Genomic DNA, 21,742 nt, shown 5'->3' with positions numbered 1-21,742 from the left:
GTTCCATCAGTGCCCCTGCTTTTCATTACTTGCAACATTTTCCTAGCCATTGACTTCTTTAAAAGGTAGAAAGTGCATTAGGCAGAACAAGAATCTTGTAAAAAGGAAAGCAGAGAACATTATAGGTATCATTATAGGTATCGTGCATATTTTCAGAAATCATCTTTCTTTCTTAAAATAGCTTCCTAAATATGCAACAGCTGAAATAGAAAACTGGCATTTCTTTATTTTGTCTGTTCTGACCAGCAGCAGCTCTCTGTGTTCCACCAGCACAGAGACACCTTCCGTGTCATTTGCAGCCTGATTCTCTTTTTCACTGAGACTCCAGGAATTGAATCAGGGACTTTCTTTATGCAGAGCATGGGCTGTGGCAAATCCCCTCCTCACAACCTATTGCATTCACATCCTGTATTTCATCTACATTCCTTGCACTATAGTGGAACTTAGCTTCTACTTTTCTGCACAGAGACATTGTGAATGGCCAATGTAAACCACACCATGGTGCATGAATTTATCCTTCTGGGCTTTGCTGGCTCTCCAGAGCTGCATATCCTCCTCTTCATATTCTTCCTAGTGGTCTACCTCATCACCATCGTGGGAAATCTTGGGATGATCCTCTTAATCAGGACTGACTCCCGGCTTCACACCCCCATGTACTTCTTTCTCAGCAACTTGTCCTTTGTGGACCTCTGCTATTCTTCAGTTGTCACCCCTAAGATGTTGATGGATTTTGTTGCAGGGAGCAAAATGATTTCCTTGCCCGGGTGTGCAGCACAGATGTGGTTCTTTGGCTTCTTTTTGGGTGCTGAATGTTACCTCTTGGCTTCAATGGCCTATGATCGGTATGTGGCCATTTCTAACCCACTGTTGTATAAGGTCATCATGTCTAGGAAAGTTTGTCTCCAATTGCTGGCTGGCCCCTATTGTGTGGGGCTGCTAAATGGCATTACACACACAGCCTTAACTTTCCAGTTAACCTTCTGTCAGTTCAAGATCAATCACTTCTTCTGTGACATCCCTGCAGTGATATCGCTCTCCTGCTCAGACACACATATCAACAAGTTAGTGCTCTTTGCCATGTCCTGCACATTGGGCACTCTCAGCAGTTCTCTTGTCATCATCTCCTACATCTACATCCTTGCTGCCATCCTGAGGATCCGCTCTGCAGACGGCCGGCGTAAGACTTTCTCTACCTGCTTCTCCCACCTCACCACCGTTTCCATCTTTTTCGGGACCCTCTTCTTTATCTATGTGGTACAGCCCAGCAACAGCTTCTCAGAAGATCAGGACAAGATGATCTCCATGTTCTACACAGTTGTGATTCCAATGTTGAATCCCTTGATCTACAGTGTAAAGAACAAAGAAGTGAAAGATGCTGTAAAGAGAGTAATCGGGAGAAAGGGGTTCCTATTAAAATAGTGGGCCTGTCATAGGATTTCTTCTTAAGCCAGGGGTGGTTAGACTTCAGGTTTGTGTGATGTAATTGGGATTGTTGTTGGCATGGAAGGGAAGATCTCCCAGGGTGGGAAGCTGGGAGAAGGAAGGGAAGTTCCCACGTGAGATCTGGGAGGGTTCACCTTTCTCTGTGTTGGTCAAGTTAAGATTTACCTGTGAAAGATATTATGAAGATGATGTATAGATGGTATTTGACTCCTGTAAAATTAGCAAAGATGTATCGTAATTGTGATAATACATGTTGGAAATGTAAAGAAAAGGAAGGAACATTCTTTCATATGTGGTGGACCTGCCCCAAGGTGAAAGACTTCTGGGAAAAGATTTATAATGAATTGAAAAAAATGTTGAACTATACATTTATAAAGAAACCAGAGGCCTTTCTTCTTGGAATAACAGGTTTGGAACTGCCCAAGAAAGATGTTAAACTATTTTTGTATGCCACAACTGCGGCTCGTATTTTGTTAGCTAAAAAGTGGAAAACTCAAGAATTACCAACAATAGAAGAATGGCAGATGAAGATGATGGATTTTTTGGAGCTAGCCGATCTAACCGGAAGAGTCCGCGACCAGAAGGAGGAGGAACACCATGAAGAATGGAAGAAATTTAATGATTATTTAGCTAAATTTGTTAAGCTAAACTAACTGGAAATAGCTTCCAGATACTTATTGGGTTTAGGATTGTATTTATGTTAACAGATAAAATAATATGTTTAATACAAGGAGGAGGAGAATTAAAGATGTTAATGTTTAATTTAAAGGGAATCAAAATTGGGATTTGGAAAACCGTTATAAGGATATACAATGAAATTCAACTAAGGGGAAACGAGGAAGTCGTTTTACAAAGTCAATAACTGCTATTTTCTTTTTTCTTTTTTTTTAATTTTAAAACCTTTATTTTTATTCCAACAACTTTAAAACACATGTACATCATTCACTAAAACAGAGTCATCAAACAAGAAAAAATTATATAAACCCAGAATCGAATTCCATACTGTTCATATACTAAATCATTATACAAGTCTGTTACATTGTTAGACTTCCCACCACCTCGGCGTGAGCTGTAACTCAACAATATATTCGGCAGTGTCTTTTGTTAACCATTATTTTTACCTCGCAGTTTTTATATTATACCTACTGTGATTTTGATATTTCCTAAAATCGTCTCCATGTATGAGAGGAATTTATTCCAATCTTTAATAAATTTGGTATTTTCCTGTTGCCTGATTTTCTGTGTCATTATTGCTAAGTCAATATATTCAATTAATTTGGTTTGCCATTCTCTGATTGTTGGGACGTTGGGTGTTTTCCAATTCTGTGCCAACAGTATCCTGGCGGATACTGTTGCGTACTGAAATAGGGTTTGGTCGTCTTTCTTGATTTCATCCCCGACCATTCCTAAGAGGAATGCCTCGGGCTTTTTAGGAAAGGTATACTTTAGAATCTTTTTTAATTCATCATAGACTGAGCCCCAGAACTTCTTTACCGCCTCACAAGTCCACCACATATGGTGGAAATCTCCCTCTTTCTTCTTGCATTTCCAACAGGTCTTGTCTCCGGTTTTATACATTTTAGCTAATTTTGTTGGTGTGATGTACCAACGATACATCATCTTTTCCATATTTTCTCGGAGTCCGACACATGCTGAGAATTTCATATCCTTATTCCATAGTTTCGTCCATCTCTCGTATTCAAGGGGGTATCCTAAATCTATGGCCCATTTAATCATAACCTCTTTAACCTCCTCGTCCATAGTGTCCCAGTCTAGTAGTTGGTTGTACATTTTGGTTAAAAGTTTAGACTTCCCTTCTATTATTTCTAGCTGGAACTTAGATTTATTCTTACTCATTCCGACTTTTTTATGCTCATTCCATAGGGCATTGATTTGGTGGAATTGAAACCATCCCGTTAATTTATCTTTTAACTCTTCGTAGGGCCTAATTTCCCATCCTTTATCAGACTTTCTCAGAAGATCAGCATATGTCCACCTTTTGCCTTCCATGTTTAGTTTCTTGATTGCTAGGATATCAATGGGTGACAGCCACCATGGGGTATCCTTTTCTACCAATCTCTTACATCTATTCCATACTTCCAACAACGCCCCTCTTATTATATGGTTGGAGAATCCTTTATGCACTCTCCCCTTATCATGCCATAGGTATGCATGCCACCCAAACCTAGTGTCAAAGCCCTCCAAATCCAATAGGTCAGTGTTATCTAAGGCTATCCATTCTTTAGTCCAGCAGAGACACGAGGCCTCGTAGTACAGTTGTAAATTCGGGACTGCGAACCCTCCTCTATCTCTTCTGTCGGTGAGCAGCTTATATTTAATTCTGGCCCTTTTACCCTGCCAGATAAACCTAGACAGGGTCCTCTGCCATTCCTTAAACATTGTTGTGCCCCTTACTACTGGGATATTTTGGAATAGGAATATCATTTTTGGTAGGATGTTCATTTTGATGGCAGCCATTCTCCCTTCCCAAGAGAGTTGCAGTCTACTCCAGCTATCTAAGTCTTTTTTGCACTCTCTCCAAGTTCTATTATAATTGTCTTCCACCAGATTTATGTTTTTTGGAGAGACCCAAATACCCAAATATTTAACCTTCTTCGACGTCTTTATCCCGGATTCGAGCTCAATTTTGGTTTTGGATTGTTCATCTACGTTTTTTATCAGCATCTTTGTTTTAACTTTGTTTAGTTTGAACCCAGATAACCTTCCAAATTCCTCCATTAATTCAATAACTGTGTTTATCCCTTTTGTGGGGTCTTCTATTGAAATTACTAGATCGTCGGCATAAGCCTTTACTTTATATTCCTTTATACCAATTTTGATCCCTCTTATTTCCGGTGTTTCTCTTATTTTCTTCAGTATGACTTCCAGGACCATAACAAATAATAGGGGTGACAAGGGGCACCCCTGCCTTGTGCCTTTTGTAATCATGAACGAGTTTGTCAGGTTACTATTAATGATTAGTCTTGCTCTTTGGTCTGAGTAGATTGCCCTTATGCCTTCTAGGAATAACTGCTATTTTCAATAAGGGTATGATTTATGTTTGTTATTGTCAGGGGTTCAGGGACAGAGGCACAGGTGAGGGGGGAGACGGAGAGCGATGGGGAAGAATCCCAGGACTGTGAGGAAGAGGAGGACAATGACTTGAGGTCTTCCATGAGTCTCTCAAGTGAATCGGAGGATTCCCAGAAGGGGGCGCCCCTAGTCAGGCCAAGGGGGTTCACAGGGGGGACATGCCAGGGGCAGGGAAGCAGCAGGGAAACCCCGAGTGGGAGTGGGAGATCGGGGCCGGCTTCCCAGCAGGAACGAAGTGAAGAGAGTGGAGTTCCCAGTGTGACACACGGAGCAGAGCAGGAAGGAGACAGGGGAAGGAGATCGGGGCAGGACGTCCTGCCGGAAGAGGCGGAGAGTAGTACAGGGAGTAGTGTAAGTGTCAAGAGGAAGGTCAGGGGTAGCGAACGCGCACCAAGTTCAAATGTGGAGGCGCGCGGAAATGGAGAGAGCCCGGAGGAGGAGCCTGGCCCCAAAGCACGAAGGAGGGGGGAACAGGCATCTGAGGAATCCGCTTCGGGAGAGAGCAGGAGGGAAGGAACCCAGGGGGGCAGAAAGACCCTGCGGAAAAGGAAAGACAGGAAGAGGTGGACTAGCACAAGCCTCTTAAGCTGGTGTAGGGGCGGGACCGATTCAGAGGGGACTTAAAACGTCTAGGCTAAGAGACGCGGGGCTGCGCGCCTCGGTTGTGAAAGCAATAATGAACTGCAATAAACACCCTTGTATATAAGAAGAACCTGGCGTTGGTCTTTTGTGAGCTGAGACCTGAGGCAGCCCTGACAGTAAGTCCCCTCCCAAAGATACGCAAAAAAATTTTTTGCAAAGCTCACGAAGTTTGGCAGCCATGAGTATGGAGCAGCAGATAGCTGAGCTACGCAACGCAGTCTCCCAGCTTACCACTGAGGTAGCGATCTCCCAGAAGAGGGGGGAAGAGGCGGAAAAGCGGTGCCAAGATCTGCAAGCCAGGTGGGATCATGCATGCCAGGTGGGGTTCCCGGGGGCCAAAGCTGCTGGAGTAGCACTGGGCAGAAGAGGAGGCAACTTGGTAGCCCACTTCGATGGGAACCTGAAGCAGTACCCCAGTTTTAGAGCAGACGTAGAATATGCGTTGCATTTGCTTCGCGACGGCTTTAAAGATGAGGAGGAAAAAGTGGGTTTCATTGTGTCCCACTTGCATGGGACTTGGCTGCGCAATCTGTGGCGCGAGGATTGCCCTGCTCGAAGGGACTCTGATGAATTTATCAAATGCATGGACGCTTGCTTCCAGTCTAGCGTGGATGTGGATGTAGCACGCCAGCAGATGCATGGTTTAAGGCAAGGCAAGGCTTCAGTACGTCAGTACCATGCTCGCTTTTTCGCCTTGCTGAATGTGCTGCGATGGGAGAAAGATTCTCTGGCAGTCAGAGACTTGTTTTGGGAGGGGCTCTCTGGCCCTGTGAAAGACGAACTGGCAAGGGGGGACAGACCTAAAACCCTGGCAGACGTGGTGCAGCGGGCGCTTGCCATTGGAGTACGTCATGAAGAACGCCCTTGGCGCAATGAGGGGGGTAGCCAGCTTCACGCACCGTCTAGAGTGCCTCCTTTCTTTCCCAGAGATCCAGGACGTACGCGTCCCTCACCTCAGCTGCAGGCAGGGGAGGAACCGATGGAACTGGGGAGTGCAAAGGCTCAGTCAGCAGCCGGAGCCCCAGCGTCCGGAGCAGTCAAGACAAAGCCTCCTAGAGGGAACAGGAAGTGTTACATCTGTGACAGTGGGACGCACATGGCCAAAGAGTGTCCCCAGAGGCTCCAAAAGCACACTGCAGCCTTAGCAACAGTAACTGCAGCAGCACAACATGAAGAGCAGTTTCAGGGAAACGACAATGCCTGGCTGGAAGCACAAATGCTGGGGCACAGCCAGGAGAGTCAGTAGGGCAGTCCCCAGCGCTTTTGCAGCCTGCAGACCCCCTGCCACCTAAGCCAGTGGTGCAGCTCACTACAACTCTCCAGCTACCTAATGGACGCACCCTAGAAGTCCCCATTACAATTGACAGTGGGAGCAACGCAGACTTCGTGGGGGTGCACTTCGTCAAGCAGCATCGCATAGAGCTCCTACCAGCCACGCTGCCTTTGAACGTCGTCACGGTGGATGGCAGGAAGTTGCTGGGTGGGCAGGTGGTGCAACAGACGCCACCCATGGTGATGCAGATTGGCAATCACCGAGAAATCATCAGTTTCAACGTCACCCGCCTGTCAGACACGCCTATGGTGTTAGGCATGAGTTTGCTGGATAGGCACAGCCCGACCATGGCGTGGTACCAGCGGCAGCTCACCTTTGGCTCGTCCTATTGCGCACAACATTGCATCCAGACCGGTCAGGAGGAGGAGGGCCAAGAGGAGGGGCAGCAGCTACGTCTCAGCATGGCGCAAGCAGTACCCCTCAAGTACAAGGAGTTTTTGGAGGTTTTCTGCGAAAAGGAGGCAGACCAGTTGCCACCTCACCGGCCCTACGATTGCGCTATTGACCTCTTGCCAGGGACAACGCTGCCGCCTGTGAAGCTGTATTCCATGTCCGAGGAGGAGCTGCGGGAGCTCAGGGAGTTCATAGATCACAACCTGCAGCGGGGATTCATCCGAGAATCAAAGGCTGTAGGGGGCAGTCCTGTGTTTTTTGTGAAGAAGAAGGACACGCCCCAAAAAAGGCTGATCGTAGACTTCAGATTCATAAACTCGAAGACAAAGCCCGCGGCCTTTCCCATGCCCAAGATTGACGACCTGCTTGCCACGGTGCGGAAAGGGAAGACCTTCACCAAGTTGGATCTCCGCGGAGCTTACAATCTCATACGCGTGCGAGAGGGTGATGAGTGGAAGACGGCCATGTTCACACCGTTGGGCACCTACGAATACAGAGTTATGCCGTTTGGTCTCCAAAATGGCTCCCACTTTTTCCAAGCTTTTATGCATCACGTGCTAGCGGGACTCCTCTACAAGAAGTGCGTATGTTTCCTCGACGACATTCTTATCTTCTCGGAATCGCCGGAGGCTCACGAGAGCGACGTTAAGGAAGTCCTGCAGCGGCTACGGGAGCACAGGCTCTACGCCAAACTGGAGAAGTGCCAATTCGACGTGACGGAGGTGGATTTTCTGGGCTATAGGCTGTCCAACAGGGGACTAGCCATGGACAGCGCCAAGGTTCGCGCGGTGTTGGACTGGAAGAGCCCGCGAACGCGGAAGGAGGTCCAGAGGTTCGTCGGTTTCGCCAACTTTTACCGCAAGTTCATCAGGGGTTTCGCCAGGGAGACGGCAGCTATCACGGACACTCTCAGCTCCAAGAAGAAGAAGTTCACCTGGACGGACCAGGCGGAGCAGTCCTTCAGGAGGCTTAAGAGTCTCTTTGCGTCCGAGGAACAGCTGTTACACGTGAATCCCAGCAGGCCCATGAGGGTGGAAACTGACGCATCTGACAGAGCGGTGGGGGCCGTCCTCTTGCAGGAAGACCCGCAGGGGTACTGGAGGCCCTGTGCTTTCTACTCCCGGAAGCTCAGCAAGTCGGAACAGAACTACACCATCTGGGACAGGGAGTTGCTGGCCATCCACGCAGCTTTCAAGGCATGGAGGCACTTTCTCATCGGAGCCAAGCACACCGTGCAAGTCTGCACGGACCACAAGAACCTAGAGCACTGGCGCACGGCGAAGCTACAGAGCCAGAGGCACATACGCTGGGCGGAGTTCTTTGCGGATTTCGATTTCAGAATCGAGTACATCCCAGGCGACGACAATGTCATAGCAGATGCGCTCTCCAGAAAACCGCAGTATCTCGAGGAAGCGGCACCGGCGGCAGCCAAGCACATTTTTGCACCACAGGCGTGGGCGTGCGCTTCAGCCGCCGTGGACCTGGAGGCGGTGCGGCGCGTGTTGCAGGCGGATCCGTTCGCACAGTCCAAAATGGAAGAGGTGCGGAGAGGCACGGCAAAGGATGGCGAGTTCCAGATACGCGACGGCCTGCTGACCCGTAAAGGTGCTCTCTACGTTCCGGGAGACGATCTCCGCGCGAAGGTTCTGCAGCAGTTGCACGACGCACCCAGCGCTGGCCACTTCGGCAAGGAAAAGACGATGGAATTAGTGGCCAGAGACTTTTGGTGGCCCCAGATGCGAGGGGAGGTCGCGGAGTACGTCGCCAGGTGTGACACATGCCAAAGGTCCAAGCCAGTGCACCAGAAGCCAGCGGGACTGCTGGAACCGTTGGAGACGCCACTGCAACCGTGGGAGAGGGTGGCGCTGGACTTTGTCACTGATCTGCCCAGTTCGCGAGGCAAGACGGCGGTGCTTGTGGTTGTAGACCTGTTCACCAAGATGGCGCATTTCATTCCTTGCGCGAAGGTGGCGACAGCGGAGCAGACCGCCAAACTGTTCATCGACCACGTGTTCAAGGTGCATGGCTTGCCACGGTCCATTCTGTCCGACAGGGGGCGCCAGTTTGTGTCCAGCTTTTGGCAGAAGCTCCTAGGGATTCTGCACGTCAAAATCAACCTGTCGTCGGCGAGACATCCGCAGACCAACGGCCAAGCGGAGAGGGTCAACGCGATCATGCAGCAGTACCTGAGATGTTACGCCAATCAGCGACCCGCGGCTTGGGTGGATTACCTGCCGATGGCTGAGTTTGCCTACAACAACACGAAGCACACGTCGACGGGGGTGACGCCGTTCTTCGCTAACAATGGACGGCATCCCAGAACCTTCCCGGGGCTCGTAACGACGGGGGAGGGGGCGCCACAGGAAGCCGACCATTTCGCAGCAGAATTGCAAGAGGTCCACGACGAGTTACGGAGACATTTGGAGCTAGCCAAACAGGCCTATAAGGTGCAGGCAGACAGACACAGGAGGGAGGGGGAAGACATCCAGGTGGGAGACTGGGTATGGTTAGCGGCCCAAGCAATGCCGGCCAAGTCGTTAGCTAAAAAGAAGCTAGGACACAGGCAACTAGGGCCGTACCAAGTTGAGGCCAGGATCAATCCTGTAGCGTTTTGACTGGCCCTCCCCGAAGGTTCCAGAATGCACCCGGTCTTTCATAGGTCGGTGCTCACCCCTTACAGGGCCCCACACAGATTTCAGGAGTCAGGGACGGCACCAGAACCGAGCAGAGAGTCGCCCAAGAGGGGGAGGTCACCTAGGGACGAACCAATCAACGAGGTCACAGAGGTTCTGGACTCGAGATGGGGGGAAGAGGGAGTAGAATATTTTCTCGCCAGGGAGGGCGCCCCGGCCAGCGCCAACAGTTGGGTGCCGGACTACGCTTTGGACGAACCCCTCCTCAAGGACGAGTTCCATGCCCTTTTCCCACACAGGCCCATGCCAGCACAGTTTTTCGACGATTGGCTTTTTACGCCCACACTTTCCGCCAGCACGTTCCGAGGGTTCTCCTCCGCAGAGGAGACGACGCCAGAGTCGAGCCCTCCAAGGGGATCGTGTTCGGGGGTGGACACCGACACTCCTTACTGGTGGGACGACCAACCAGAAGAGGACTGGCGCACGAGGTGGCGGATGGGTCCTTGGCAAGCAGACCCCACCCAGGCAACAGGGGGAGGGGAGGACGTGAACATGTTGGGAGAGGACCATGGGTTTGAGCACACAAACAATGAACTGGAAGCAGAGGAGATCGACGTCGACGACCTGTGTCCGGCAGCGACCTCCGCAATGACGGAGCCCCCGGAACCTGCGCCCGAGCAGCGGGAGGGGGGAAGGGGGGGCTTCGAGGGGGGATGGATGTCAGGGGTTCAGGGACAGAGGCACAGGTGAGGGGGGAGACGGAGAGCGATGGGGAAGAATCCCAGGACTGTGAGGAAGAGGAGGACAATGACTTGAGGTCTTCCATGAGTCTCTCAAGTGAATCGGAGGATTCCCAGAAGGGGGCGCCCCTAGTCAGGCCAAGGGGGTTCACAGGGGGGACATGCCAGGGGCAGGGAAGCAGCAGGGAAACCCCGAGTGGGAGTGGGAGATCGGGGCCGGCTTCCCAGCAGGAACGAAGTGAAGAGAGTGGAGTTCCCAGTGTGGCACACGGAGCAGAGCAGGAAGGAGACAGGGGAAGGAGATCGGGGCAGGACGTCCTGCCGGAAGAGGCGGAGAGTAGTACAGGGAGTAGTGTAAGTGTCAAGAGGAAGGTCAGGGGTAGCGAACGCGCGCCAAGTTCAAATGTGGAGGCGCGCGGAAATGGAGAGAGCCCGGAGGAGGAGCCTGGCCCCAAAGCACGAAGGAGGGGGGAACAGGCATCTGAGGAATCCGCTTCGGGAGAAAGCAGGAGGGAAGGAACCCAGGGGGGCAGAAAGACCCTGCGGAAAAGGAAAGACAGGAAGAGGTGGACTAGCACAAGCCTCTTAAGCTGGTGTAGGGGTGGGACCGATTCAGAGGGGACTTAAAACGTCTAGGCTAAGAGACGCGGGGCTGTGCGCCTCGGTTGTGAAAGCAATAATGAACTGCAATAAACACCCTTGTATATAAGAAGAACCTGGTGTTGGTCTTTTGTGAGCTGAGACCTGAGGCAGCCCTGACAGTTATGTTTTGTTTGTTCTGTGTTTTTGTTTGTCATTAATATTGTAAAAACTAATAAAGATTTTTTTGGGGGGGGAGATTTACCTGTGAAAGAGGAGTTTTGTGTGCTCTTGTTTCTTTTCTTTTTTCTGTTTTTGTTTTCATTTAGATTAGTTTTTTATTGTAATGTATTAATAAAATCTTATAAACTTTTTAGAAAGAAAGAAAGAAAGAAAGAAAGAAAGAAAGAAAGAAAGAAAGAAAGAAAGGGCTTTTTCTGTGGTGACTCCCCGCTTGTGCAATGCTCTCCCCAGGGAGGCTCGCCTAGTGCCTTCATTACATATCTTTAAGCTCCAGGCAAAAACATTTCTCTTTATTCTGGCCTTGGGCTGATTAACATTCTATGTCCTTTAGGGTTGCCATGTGTCTTCTTTTTCCAGGACATGTCCTCTTTTTCAGAGGTAAAATTTCTGTCCGGGTGGATTTTTTAAATTTGCCCAAATTTCTCTGGCTATACCTTCTAGATGAGACATAGACATAGCTGATGGTCGAAGACTTGCTTTCCTCTTCTCCTCTCCTGCCCCCCCCCCCTCAGCAATATGCACAGCTTCTATAGCCTACATATAGTGGGGGTATTTAAAATGAGAGTCGTCATAGTGTCCTCTTTTTTGCTTTTTAAAATATGGCAACTCTAAGATTGAACTTTGGATGAAGGGCAGTATACAAATTTAGTAAATAAATAAAAATAAGTGGCGCACACAAACATCAACTCAAGTTGGCAAACATACTCAGGTTTTCGACATTTCCTCTGATTCAGCTTTAAAGAGCAGGGTTTTGTGGGGGGAACTCCAGAGCAAAAGGGGGGGCACTTGCGCCATCCCTGGAAAGAGTGGAGGAAAGGTACGTTTGGATAAGCCCATAGTGGAACAGACATGTCAGGGACATGCCCAGCAGAGAGGAATCTCCAGAATTGGCTGAGTCTCCACCTCCAGGGGAGGAGGAATTGGCTGCACCTGAGTCACCAAGAAGTAGGAGCAAGCAATTAGAGCAAAGGTGGGCCAGCAGGAGGCAGGGGAGGATGTGGCGTATATCTGGCCTTGATTAGGGTCAGAAACCAGTCGAGTCAACTGACTCTGATGGCGAAGGATGAGTTTTAGAAGCTTGGACTGCTGTAAGCCACTTATTGAGGAATAAACCTCAGCTACTTAAACTGCCAGCGTTCCGTGTCTTGTGTGGGAGAAGCGCTAAACCTGACAAGACACAGAACTCCTCCAGGCAACCTATTTACTGGGTATTCATCCTAATTTGTTTGCACAAAGCTTATGTGGAAGTACCGGTAATATTGTATGGGATCTCTGCTAAGCATTCATTCTGATTTGTTTGTGGAAAGGTTATATAACAATGAACTTTCATCCTGACTTGTTTGCAGGGTGTTCATATGTTTTACAATTAATCATTCAGTTCAAACTTTTCAACACAATTCCCTGTCCTCTTTCGAACCAGAAAAGGTCTTTCTTTCTTTCTAACTTCTTTAAAAAACTTTGACATGCTAGGCAACAGAGCACTTTAAACCACTTTAGAAGAAATATATTTGATGTAATATTATATATATATATATAATATATGGTCCTGTGCCTCCCCCCCAAAAAAAGTTACAGAACCTGGGTGTGAACCAGGAATATTTTTCCATTAAAAAAGCATACATTCCACAACTGAGCTATCATTTTTCCAATGGATTATATTAGGAAGGGAGGGGGGTGTTTCCTGAGTTTTAGAGGGCTGAACAGCTGCTGGTGGAACTATTTATTTTTCATTCAGTTCTTGTGGTTGCCAATTAAACAAATGAAGGTGAGGAAGAAAAGTGAGAAAGGAGGAGTATTTTTAGTACACTTGCCAACAAAAATATCTGCCCTGGCAATTTTTAAATCACCTTATTTGGCATAAAACAGAACAAATGGAATGTGAATGAAGTCAACATTTAGCGTGAAGCTGATCAGCATCTCTTGCTTGTTCAGTTTTCAGTTTCTTGCCCAGATTGTGAACAGCCCCATGACCTTGAAAGGCCAAATGATAAGGATATGGATAAGCTGCTTCTTTTGCACATGAATTGTTCCTGAATGTATTCCAAAGAGTTTATCAAGTCTGCCCTTAAAGCCTCCCATAAGGTGTGCTCACATACTACATTTACAGTGGTACCTCGGGTTAAGTACTTAATTCTTTCCGGAGGTCCGTACTTAACCGGAAACTGTTCTTAACCTGAAGCACCACTTTAGCTAATGGGGCCTCCTGCTGCCGCCACGCCGCTGGAGCAAAGTTCTCATCCTGAAGCAAAGTTCTTATCCTGAAGCACTATTTCTGGGTTAGCGGAGTCTGTAACCTGAAGCGTATGTAACCTGAAGCGTATGTAACCCAAGGTACCACTGTAATGAGTGCATAGTGTGCCACTGTGCATAAACAGCTGGACTTATAAAGTTATTCACATGTAACACTCAACAAGTGTACAGACAGTGTACACAATATTAATCCATGCAGATCAAAAAGTGTACAGCCTTTCAGTGGAGCACACTTCATCAGAACAGGGCTTTTAGAATTATTATACTAATAATTCATGGAGGAGAGAGCTATCCATGGCTACTAGCCACAATGGCTATGCTCCGCCTCCAGAGTGGGAGGCAGAAATGCTACTGAATACCAGTTGCTGAAAACCACAGGAGCGAGGAGTGGTTTCCCACAGGCATCTGGTTGGCCACTGTGAGAACAGGATACTGGACTAGGTGGGTCATTGGCCTGATCCAGGAAACCGCCTCTTATGTTCTTAATGTTAGAAAGAGCCCAATTATTTGTCTCAATAAGAAGCCATTGTTTCTTCTCTAGGTGACTGGGTTTTACAAGATCCAAAAGGAGAACAGAGCATTCCAGCACTTTGGGAGTATATTTTAGGCAAATGTCTTACAAAGAATGGGTGGGAAATCTGCACTGCCTCTCCATATCTGCATCCTCAAGAGCAAGATTTTGTGCCAGCTTCCAGAGAGCAGCGGCGACAATGTCAGACACCAGCAGCACTCAAAATGCACATGACAACAGGCACTTTTGTGACTGATAGACATAATGAACCCCTGGCTCTGGTTCAATAAATACACTACGGGATTTAAGCTCGTCTGCCCTAAATCTGTCGAATTTCTGTTTGCAGAGAAGTCCAGCAGGTGGCAATAGTACACCACCACATTTTCTGCTCACAGAAACCCATTGGCAGGCAGTACTTTCAGCCTAGTAACTCATGTGACCCCAAGACTGCTGTCAGCCCTGTTAACTTATTTATCAGAGGGCAGCTGATATGAGCTGCTCTAGGCCTGGAGGCTGACAAATGGGTGTGTGCAAGTTCATGCACATCTCCGGGTGAATTCAGGATTAAACTTAACAACTTGGCACAAAGGTTTTCCAGGGAGCCCTTTGAAGAATCTGACCAATATGCTGTCATTCTTTTATCTCCCCCATGTTTATATGCATCCTGACATCTGTTCTTCAGCCAGGACCAATCAGTGGTGCCCACCAGCTTTCATGGCAACCTTTCACTCATCACCATCCATTAAGAAGTGGGCTATCGTGGGTGAAGGCGATCAGGCAACTGGAAGAGAAGATGCTGAAGCTTTCTTTGACTGTGACACACAGCAAAGCTTCCTCCAGCTGCCACGCTGCCCCAAAATGTCCCACAGGGAACAGAGCTTGGTGAGATCTGCTTTTATTATTAACATCACCACCATTTAGAGGGTGCAAGCAATACTTTGATCCACACCTATACAATGTTTGCTTCCGGAATTTTTCATGGGGGTTCACATTTTCATTTTTTCAAAATCTGCAAGGAAACTAAAATTTGCCATTCAATTCTTTCCCAGAGAGTGCTTCTGCCATTTTTGTTTTTAATCCAGCCATTTTAGTGGTTGAACACTAGAATTGTTTATATTGTTCAGAATTATCAATTATGTTCCCATCATTTAAATAACATGAACATCTCTTGAGTCTTCTTGTCATGGAAGTGATTCAGGCCACCCTCTTCAGGCTCATTTTGTGGGTCATTTTATTGAATAATTCATTTCATTTGCTTCATGTGTCAGCCTGTCCATGACACCAACTAAAGAAACACTGATACAAATGCTGTCTCCCTGAGCCTGTGATATTCGTTGATGTTAACCCCTAGCTAAGAATGTCACCCAAAGAGCTCCAGAATAAAGAACACATTTGTGAGATTATCTATGGCTAATTACACACTATACCTTTAAAGCACATTCAGAGCACATTTTCCCCCTGAAAGAATTCTGGGTACTGTCGTTTACCCCTCACAGAGTTATAATTCCCAGCAGCTCTTAACCAATGACAGTGCCAAGAATTCTTTGAGGTGGAAATGTGTTTCAAACATGCTTTTGTGGGATGTAAACACAGGAGCAGTCAATGACAACATTCCTAAAGTGTACATGTTAGAACATGGGGAGGGATGTCTGTCCAGCAAGCAGGTAAACTTCCTGGGGACGGACTTCCTCCGCATGTGACCAGAGGTGGGTGTGGCCTCACCTGTGCAGGTGATGACAAAAGCACAGGGCAGGCAGCCACTCTCTCTCTCTGCCATCTTCCTTCGATGAGGAAACATCTAAGGATGCTCTCTTGGCTCCCAGCCAAGAGAGGAGATAAGGACTATCTTGCTACAAGATAGATTCTGAATGTATGTAACCTTTTTAAGCTGTCTGCCTTCTGGGATCATATTGTGAACAGAACGTGAGTAAACTCTTTTATACTTTTATAAAGACTGTGTCGTGTCTTGTATTTTAAGAGGGAACAAAAGGGGAAATTACCAGAGTAATTATTATAGAGGTTCTAGCGAACCTGTGCACACGTTACCGTTGCGAACTTAAAGGGGAATGTTTATAAACTCTGCTGATATTTTGGGAACTTGTTAGCACAAGTTGGATAAGGATATAATTAGTCAATATATCCTCTCCTGCACCCCAGAACATTCCCACAGCTTTATAGTGTGTACACAGCCATAGGAAAATGGCCTGTTTTGTGTGGCAGAACATTAACAGTTCTTAATTAAAATATGTCATCTTTGTATTAGATTTAAGTTGCTTCATGCAACTTACATCTCGTGAATAAATAAGGAACAGGTAGTAGGCCTACCTCAGGCTCTTTAGAGAAAGACATTTAGGCAATGACTTGAGTGCAGCACCTTCCTGCACACATCCTCAGTCCACATCAGATAGTCAGCACTGTCAGTAGCAGCTGGCAGTGGGCTCGCCCACACCTATTTGTGTCATGCCTCAAAAGTACAGGTCCGAGCCATTTTCCACTTGACCCACGCTTTTTAGGCAAGGGTCCAAGTGGTTCCCCCCCCCCCGCCCTGCTCTTTTCTAAGGGAAAACCCGCTCTTTAGCAAAATATCAGAACAAAACAGCAATTTGGGGAAACCCTGAATTGCTATTTGCTCTCAGTGAGCTCTAAAGAGCAGCTTTCTCTGGGGGGAAGCAGTAGGACAAGAGTAAGTATGGATAAGACTACTGTAGCGTCATTGCTGTAGCTTACTTGAATGGTGCTGGTCCACAGTTTAAAGCTCCATGTCAGAATGCTCTCCCCCTGCCCTGCCGCTGTCCCCAGGAAAACCCACTCTTTAGAGCAATCAGAAGAAACAGCAATTTGAGTTCTCTGCAGAATTGTTTTCAGCACTGAAGAGTGGGTTTTTACTGGGGAAGCACCAGTCAGGGGGAAGAGGGTTCTGACACGGAGCTTTAAACTGCCTGGAAATATGGCACAAAAGGAAGCCTTGATGAGCTCTCCTCCAGCCCCAACTTAGCCACCACCCAGCCACATCCCAGTGCTGCCCAGGTGAGCTGCAGAGAAACTAACGTCAGCCAGGGGAGCGGCTCTGCCCCACCACACCTGCCACTACTGTTTTTGTGGTGCCACCATGGCTCCCTCAGCTGGAACATTTATTTCCCTCAAGTGTTTGACACAAAGCGAAATGCATACATTCTCCTCATTACTGTCCTCTCCTTAAAAAGATAAGAAGAGCCCTGCTGGATGAGAAGCAAAGGCCCCCGGTTGTGATTTCCAGCAACTGGGATTTATAGGCATCTTGCCTGTTCACCCACATGCCTTCTCCTGGCTCTCTCCAGAGCCCTCCCCTGCAAAGATCTCAGTTACCATGTGTGGGTCCCACACATACACCCTCAGCACCTTGTTCTCTCAAAAGCAGCAGCCATAGCAGTCAGTGAGTCAGACTAGGAGGGGACTGTTTGCTTGACCAATTACTTTGAATGCCTGCACTCCCTTGTCTGCTGTAAAGTACAGTAATCCTGACACATCACAAATATATCCTGTGACAAGCTGTTCACCCAACCTCAATACAAAGCCCAATACATGACAAGCAAAGAAATGGATAGTAACCAGACCCATTTGCAGTCTAAATTTTCAACCAAAGTAAAAAGGTATATTTGTTTACACTGTTCCAGAACAGCAGTCGTGTTATTCTGTTATGGCAAAAACAGAGTCTTGTGGCACCTATAAAGCGAGCACATTTATCATGACAGAAAGTTTCAGGGACCTCAGTCCATTTCATCAGACACACAAGTTTATTATTATTATTATTATTATTATTATTATTATTATTATTCATTTATTTAAAAAACACATCTGGCTGGGTTCCCCAGTTAACAAAGGGAGCTCATCCCATGGATATAAACTGTGACTTTTTCTTAATTGGGCTCAACTAATATTTGTTTTTAAAGCGGGTCACCCTTCCTCACTGGCATATTTGGGTACTTTGTTATTGGGAATCCATTTTCAAGTACAAAATGTCTGCTAGGGAGCAGCCCTCTGGTACCCATGCAATCTGCCAGCATATATTTCCGCCCAGAGTCAACACAGCGATGGAAATCCTCCCGGAGGCATAGCGTCAATATCCAAACTGATAGGCTCAACAAACTAACATAAATCCACATACATAAAAGGCAGCCTTTCTGCCAAAAATACAGAAATAACTATCAAATACAGATCCAGCCAAGATCCATCTGTCAAACCAACTCAGAGATGACAGTCAGCCCAGCACAAACACACCAACAGATGCAACCGACAACTACACAATGAAGATGCATAAATGACAGCACTATTACCATGCAAACACACAGAGAGGTGTATGCCTGTGTAACAACCCAGCCCTCTAGCACTAGCCATCACCCCTTATAATCACAACACAGCAGTCTTTTTCAGCTACTTTAAACTGTATAGAATCAACTAGGGAACCTGAAAACACACACCCTGCCCTTGCCCTTGCCTCCTGCATACCAGTTGTTCCTTGTGCACAAAGGATTGTTGGTTCAAGTTGGGGAAGAGATCTGACATCATTATGCTGACTGATGGCCACATTCTCTTCTAGGCAACCCTGAAGGGGCCACATCCCCGCAGTGGGCTGGGTCAGAGGCACTGGCACCAGGTATAGGGAGTGCTGGGGGCTCCAGCCCCCTCAATATTTTGAATCAGGGGGCCAGGCCCCCCAATATTGAGGGGCATCATCCCCCACCACCACTGGGTGTCCTACCAGAGCCCCAACCCAAGAGCCAGGAGGGGCTGGGACATCTTCATAGAATGGAAGAGTTGGCAGGGACCCAGTAATACAGGAATCTCATCAAAAGCATTCATGACATATTGCCATCCAATCTCTGCTTAAAACATCCAAGGAAGGAGAGTCCTTTAACCTCTAGCCTTTGTCATCTAAAGTATGTGTGAGTTTTAAGAGCCACTCTGTTGCTGCGACTGTGATTTGCTTTAATCGTTTTTTAATACGGTGGGGGACTTTGTGAATATGTGGTGTGCATCTTGCTTAAAAGCCACTCAAATGCCGTGTTAACTTGACATGAGAGACTTCAGCCATCTTCCGACTCCACAATCCTATGATTCTATGAAACTCTGGACAGATTCACAAAGTCCCCCATCATATTGGGGGGATTAATGTTCTCACTCTCCATTTCTCCAACTAGAAATGTATTCACACATGTGCGATGTAGTGTGGATTTTGCTTAAAAGCTGCATGAATTCCATGTTAAATTGATATGTGAGATTTCAAATATCGCTGGTGTTATATCTAAGTAACTTAGTTATGAGTTCTCAGGTACCACGCATGTGAGAGAACTTTCTATGGGAATCCTAAGACATCCTGGCTTGTTTGGCTATTTTTGTTTGTCATCATCTGTCTTGGAGCAAGATGTAAAAAGGATACTGGAAAAATCTGATTTCTTCATACACTTAACATAGGAGTAAGTGCCATCTAATACAGAAGGACTTAACATCCATAGGATTATGTTGCACGGTCGCTCTCTTGCTGCAGAACATTGCTCAGTTCTGCTATTGTGGTTTACATAGGCATCTGGTCAGGAACAGAATGCCAGGCTGTCCCAGCAGGGCTCTGTGTACATGATTATGATTAATAGAAAACAATGTATTGATTGATTATATCCCACCTTTTATCCAAGAAGCTGAAGGTGACACGTTTTCTTCATAGCAATTTTGCTGAGAGGCAGTGCCTGGACCAAGGTCACATAGTGAGCCACTACATGGCCAAGTGTACATGGGATAGGATTGCTTCCAGAATGCTCTGACAGAGAAGCTAAATCTAAATGAAGCCGCGATAACAACAAATTGCTCACATTGTGATGTTCCTTTATTATATCACAGGTTTGCTAGAGCAGCACTGCTTACGTGTCCACTGCTCTTTGCCAGGGAGGAGGATGGGGAGAAAACCAGAGCAATTTGGCCTTGCTCACACAACGTCTGGGACTGCCAAGCAACCCCTCCAAGTCCAGAGTCCACCAACTGCTACTGGTCCCACCACACTGGCCAATATTATCCTCTGCAAAGTTGCAGAGGTGTCTTGCAGGGGAGAAGCAGGGCGGGCTTAAGATGCACCCTGCCTACCACTCTTCCTCCTGAAAGCCCTCTTCCTCCTGGTTGCGTATCCTCTATGCCAGGTGGAGGAAAGCAGCTGGGAAAGCAGTAAATACAGAAGGGGTAGAGCATCCCCATAAACACACTGCTTCTCCCCTGAGCAACAAAAGATCCCTCACATTGCCATTTGCAGTTGAGAAATAGCAACCAGGGTTCAGAGGCCGGTGCTTGCTATCTATCACCGACATTTACCCTATGGGGTAAATAATATGGCCTGATTCTATCAGGTTTCTCTTCTCCTCTGTTGTGTGAAAGCTGGATCCAAGGTTGCCTTACCTCATTCTACCTCAGTCTCCGCTGTCTCCTCTTCCCCCAATTGTGTCATTCTTGATCTTTCCAATTCATTTCCTGTTCGCCCCAGAAGTTTCTGCTTAAATAGACCCTGGGGCTTCCTCGGCTTTTAGCTGATGCCAGCAGTCTCATTTTCTCCAGGCTGTCACAAAACTGCTGGTCCATGAAGGATAATGACAGGTACATCTTAGAGAAAGAAAAGCGGGGGGGGGAGGGGTGAGCAAATATAGAGAAGACTGGGAAACTATAATGGTAGGGCAGAGGAAACAATGCTAACATCATATTTTTAAAGTGTGATAATACGGTTGCAATTCTAGCAAATGAAAGGACAGTACATTATTAGTTATTTAATTTCTTGTTGTGTTTTTACTGCCAGGTAAGGCCCAGGACAGAAGCACTTACAAGTTTTTCGACCTCAGGTGCCAAAATAACTTGGCTGGCCTTGGATTCTGTATACCTTTTTTTTTTTAAAGTATGATATATCATGTTATGAGTTTGGGGGAGGGGATGTAGGAATTCAGGGGTTAGGAGGAGACCCTTCCAACCCCTGAATTCTTCTAATCCCTGGATCCAGGAAGTGTTAAAATATAAGCCAGGCTAGCTTCCCGGTGAAGCGATCACCTGGGTGATGGGCCATTAAGAGGAACAAAGGAAAGGGGATCTGCGTGAGACAGCAAATAGGTGGAGAGGCCCCCCAACTCGTGGATAGTTAGAAGGAAAAAGCCAGAGTTTAGAGTTTGGAGTGAGCAGCAAACTGGGAACTGAGAGAGACTGCTCTGATTTCTGTTCAAGTCCAGGGCCATCTTTGGGTGTTAATGCTGTGAACCCCTCCATCACAGGCTCAGGATACATAGTAGATATGTGTGAACAAACCATATATCCTAAAGACACCATAGTTTTCACTATGCCTCATTCCAAGGGAAACACGAACCCTGGGTAAGCACCTGGAATCTCCCGCCACTCAGAGATTGGGGTGACGTGCAACAATATTTTTATTCTTTTCAACAACTAAAACCCAAACAGATCAAATGCTGCCACCCAACGATGGTACTGAGGTACACTTTCATTATCTTAGTTCTGATCTATTGCTGAAGTTGGCATAGCAGGTCACACGCTATTTGAAAAGAGCTCTCTCTTTTAAGTTGTGTATATTTCTCTCTCTCTCTCTTTCACACACACACACACACACACACACACACACACACACACATATATATACACACACATGTGGCTATCAGAGCTGGAACTTGCATAGGTTCCATTTGCTGTTGTGCCTCAGGCAGAAAAATATATTGAAGAGGCCTTGCAGGAGGATGTAGGCCATCTAGTCTCTAGACTCAGGGCTGAGAGCCTCTTTTTGGAGATCTGTGCAGTGCTAAGTTAAACCCTGGCTGTAGCTTTACAGGCTATAAATCTCACTGGTGGCCAAACAGCTGGCAAATACCATCAA

General features: G+C 47.1%; 1 protein-coding gene across 1 annotated transcript; it reads left to right on the top strand.

The window, feature by feature from the left end:
- Positions 1-236: 236 nt before the first annotated feature.
- On the top strand, positions 237-1,419 carry LOC308576289 (olfactory receptor 5G9-like; the record flags this gene model as incomplete). Its single annotated transcript, XM_081175487.1, has 1 exon — positions 237-1,419. The coding sequence occupies exon 1, from the start codon at positions 478-480 to the stop codon at positions 1,417-1,419; it is 942 nt and encodes a 313-aa protein (XP_081031613.1). The 5' UTR covers positions 237-477.
- Between the last annotated feature and the right edge of the window lie 20,323 nt (positions 1,420-21,742).

The sequence above is a fragment of the Podarcis bocagei genome (genome assembly GCF_964188305.1).
Source record: "Podarcis bocagei genome assembly, chromosome: 1".
Lineage (NCBI taxonomy): Eukaryota > Metazoa > Chordata > Lepidosauria > Squamata > Lacertidae > Podarcis > Podarcis bocagei.
This window is presented reverse-complemented; position numbering and strand designations above follow the sequence as displayed.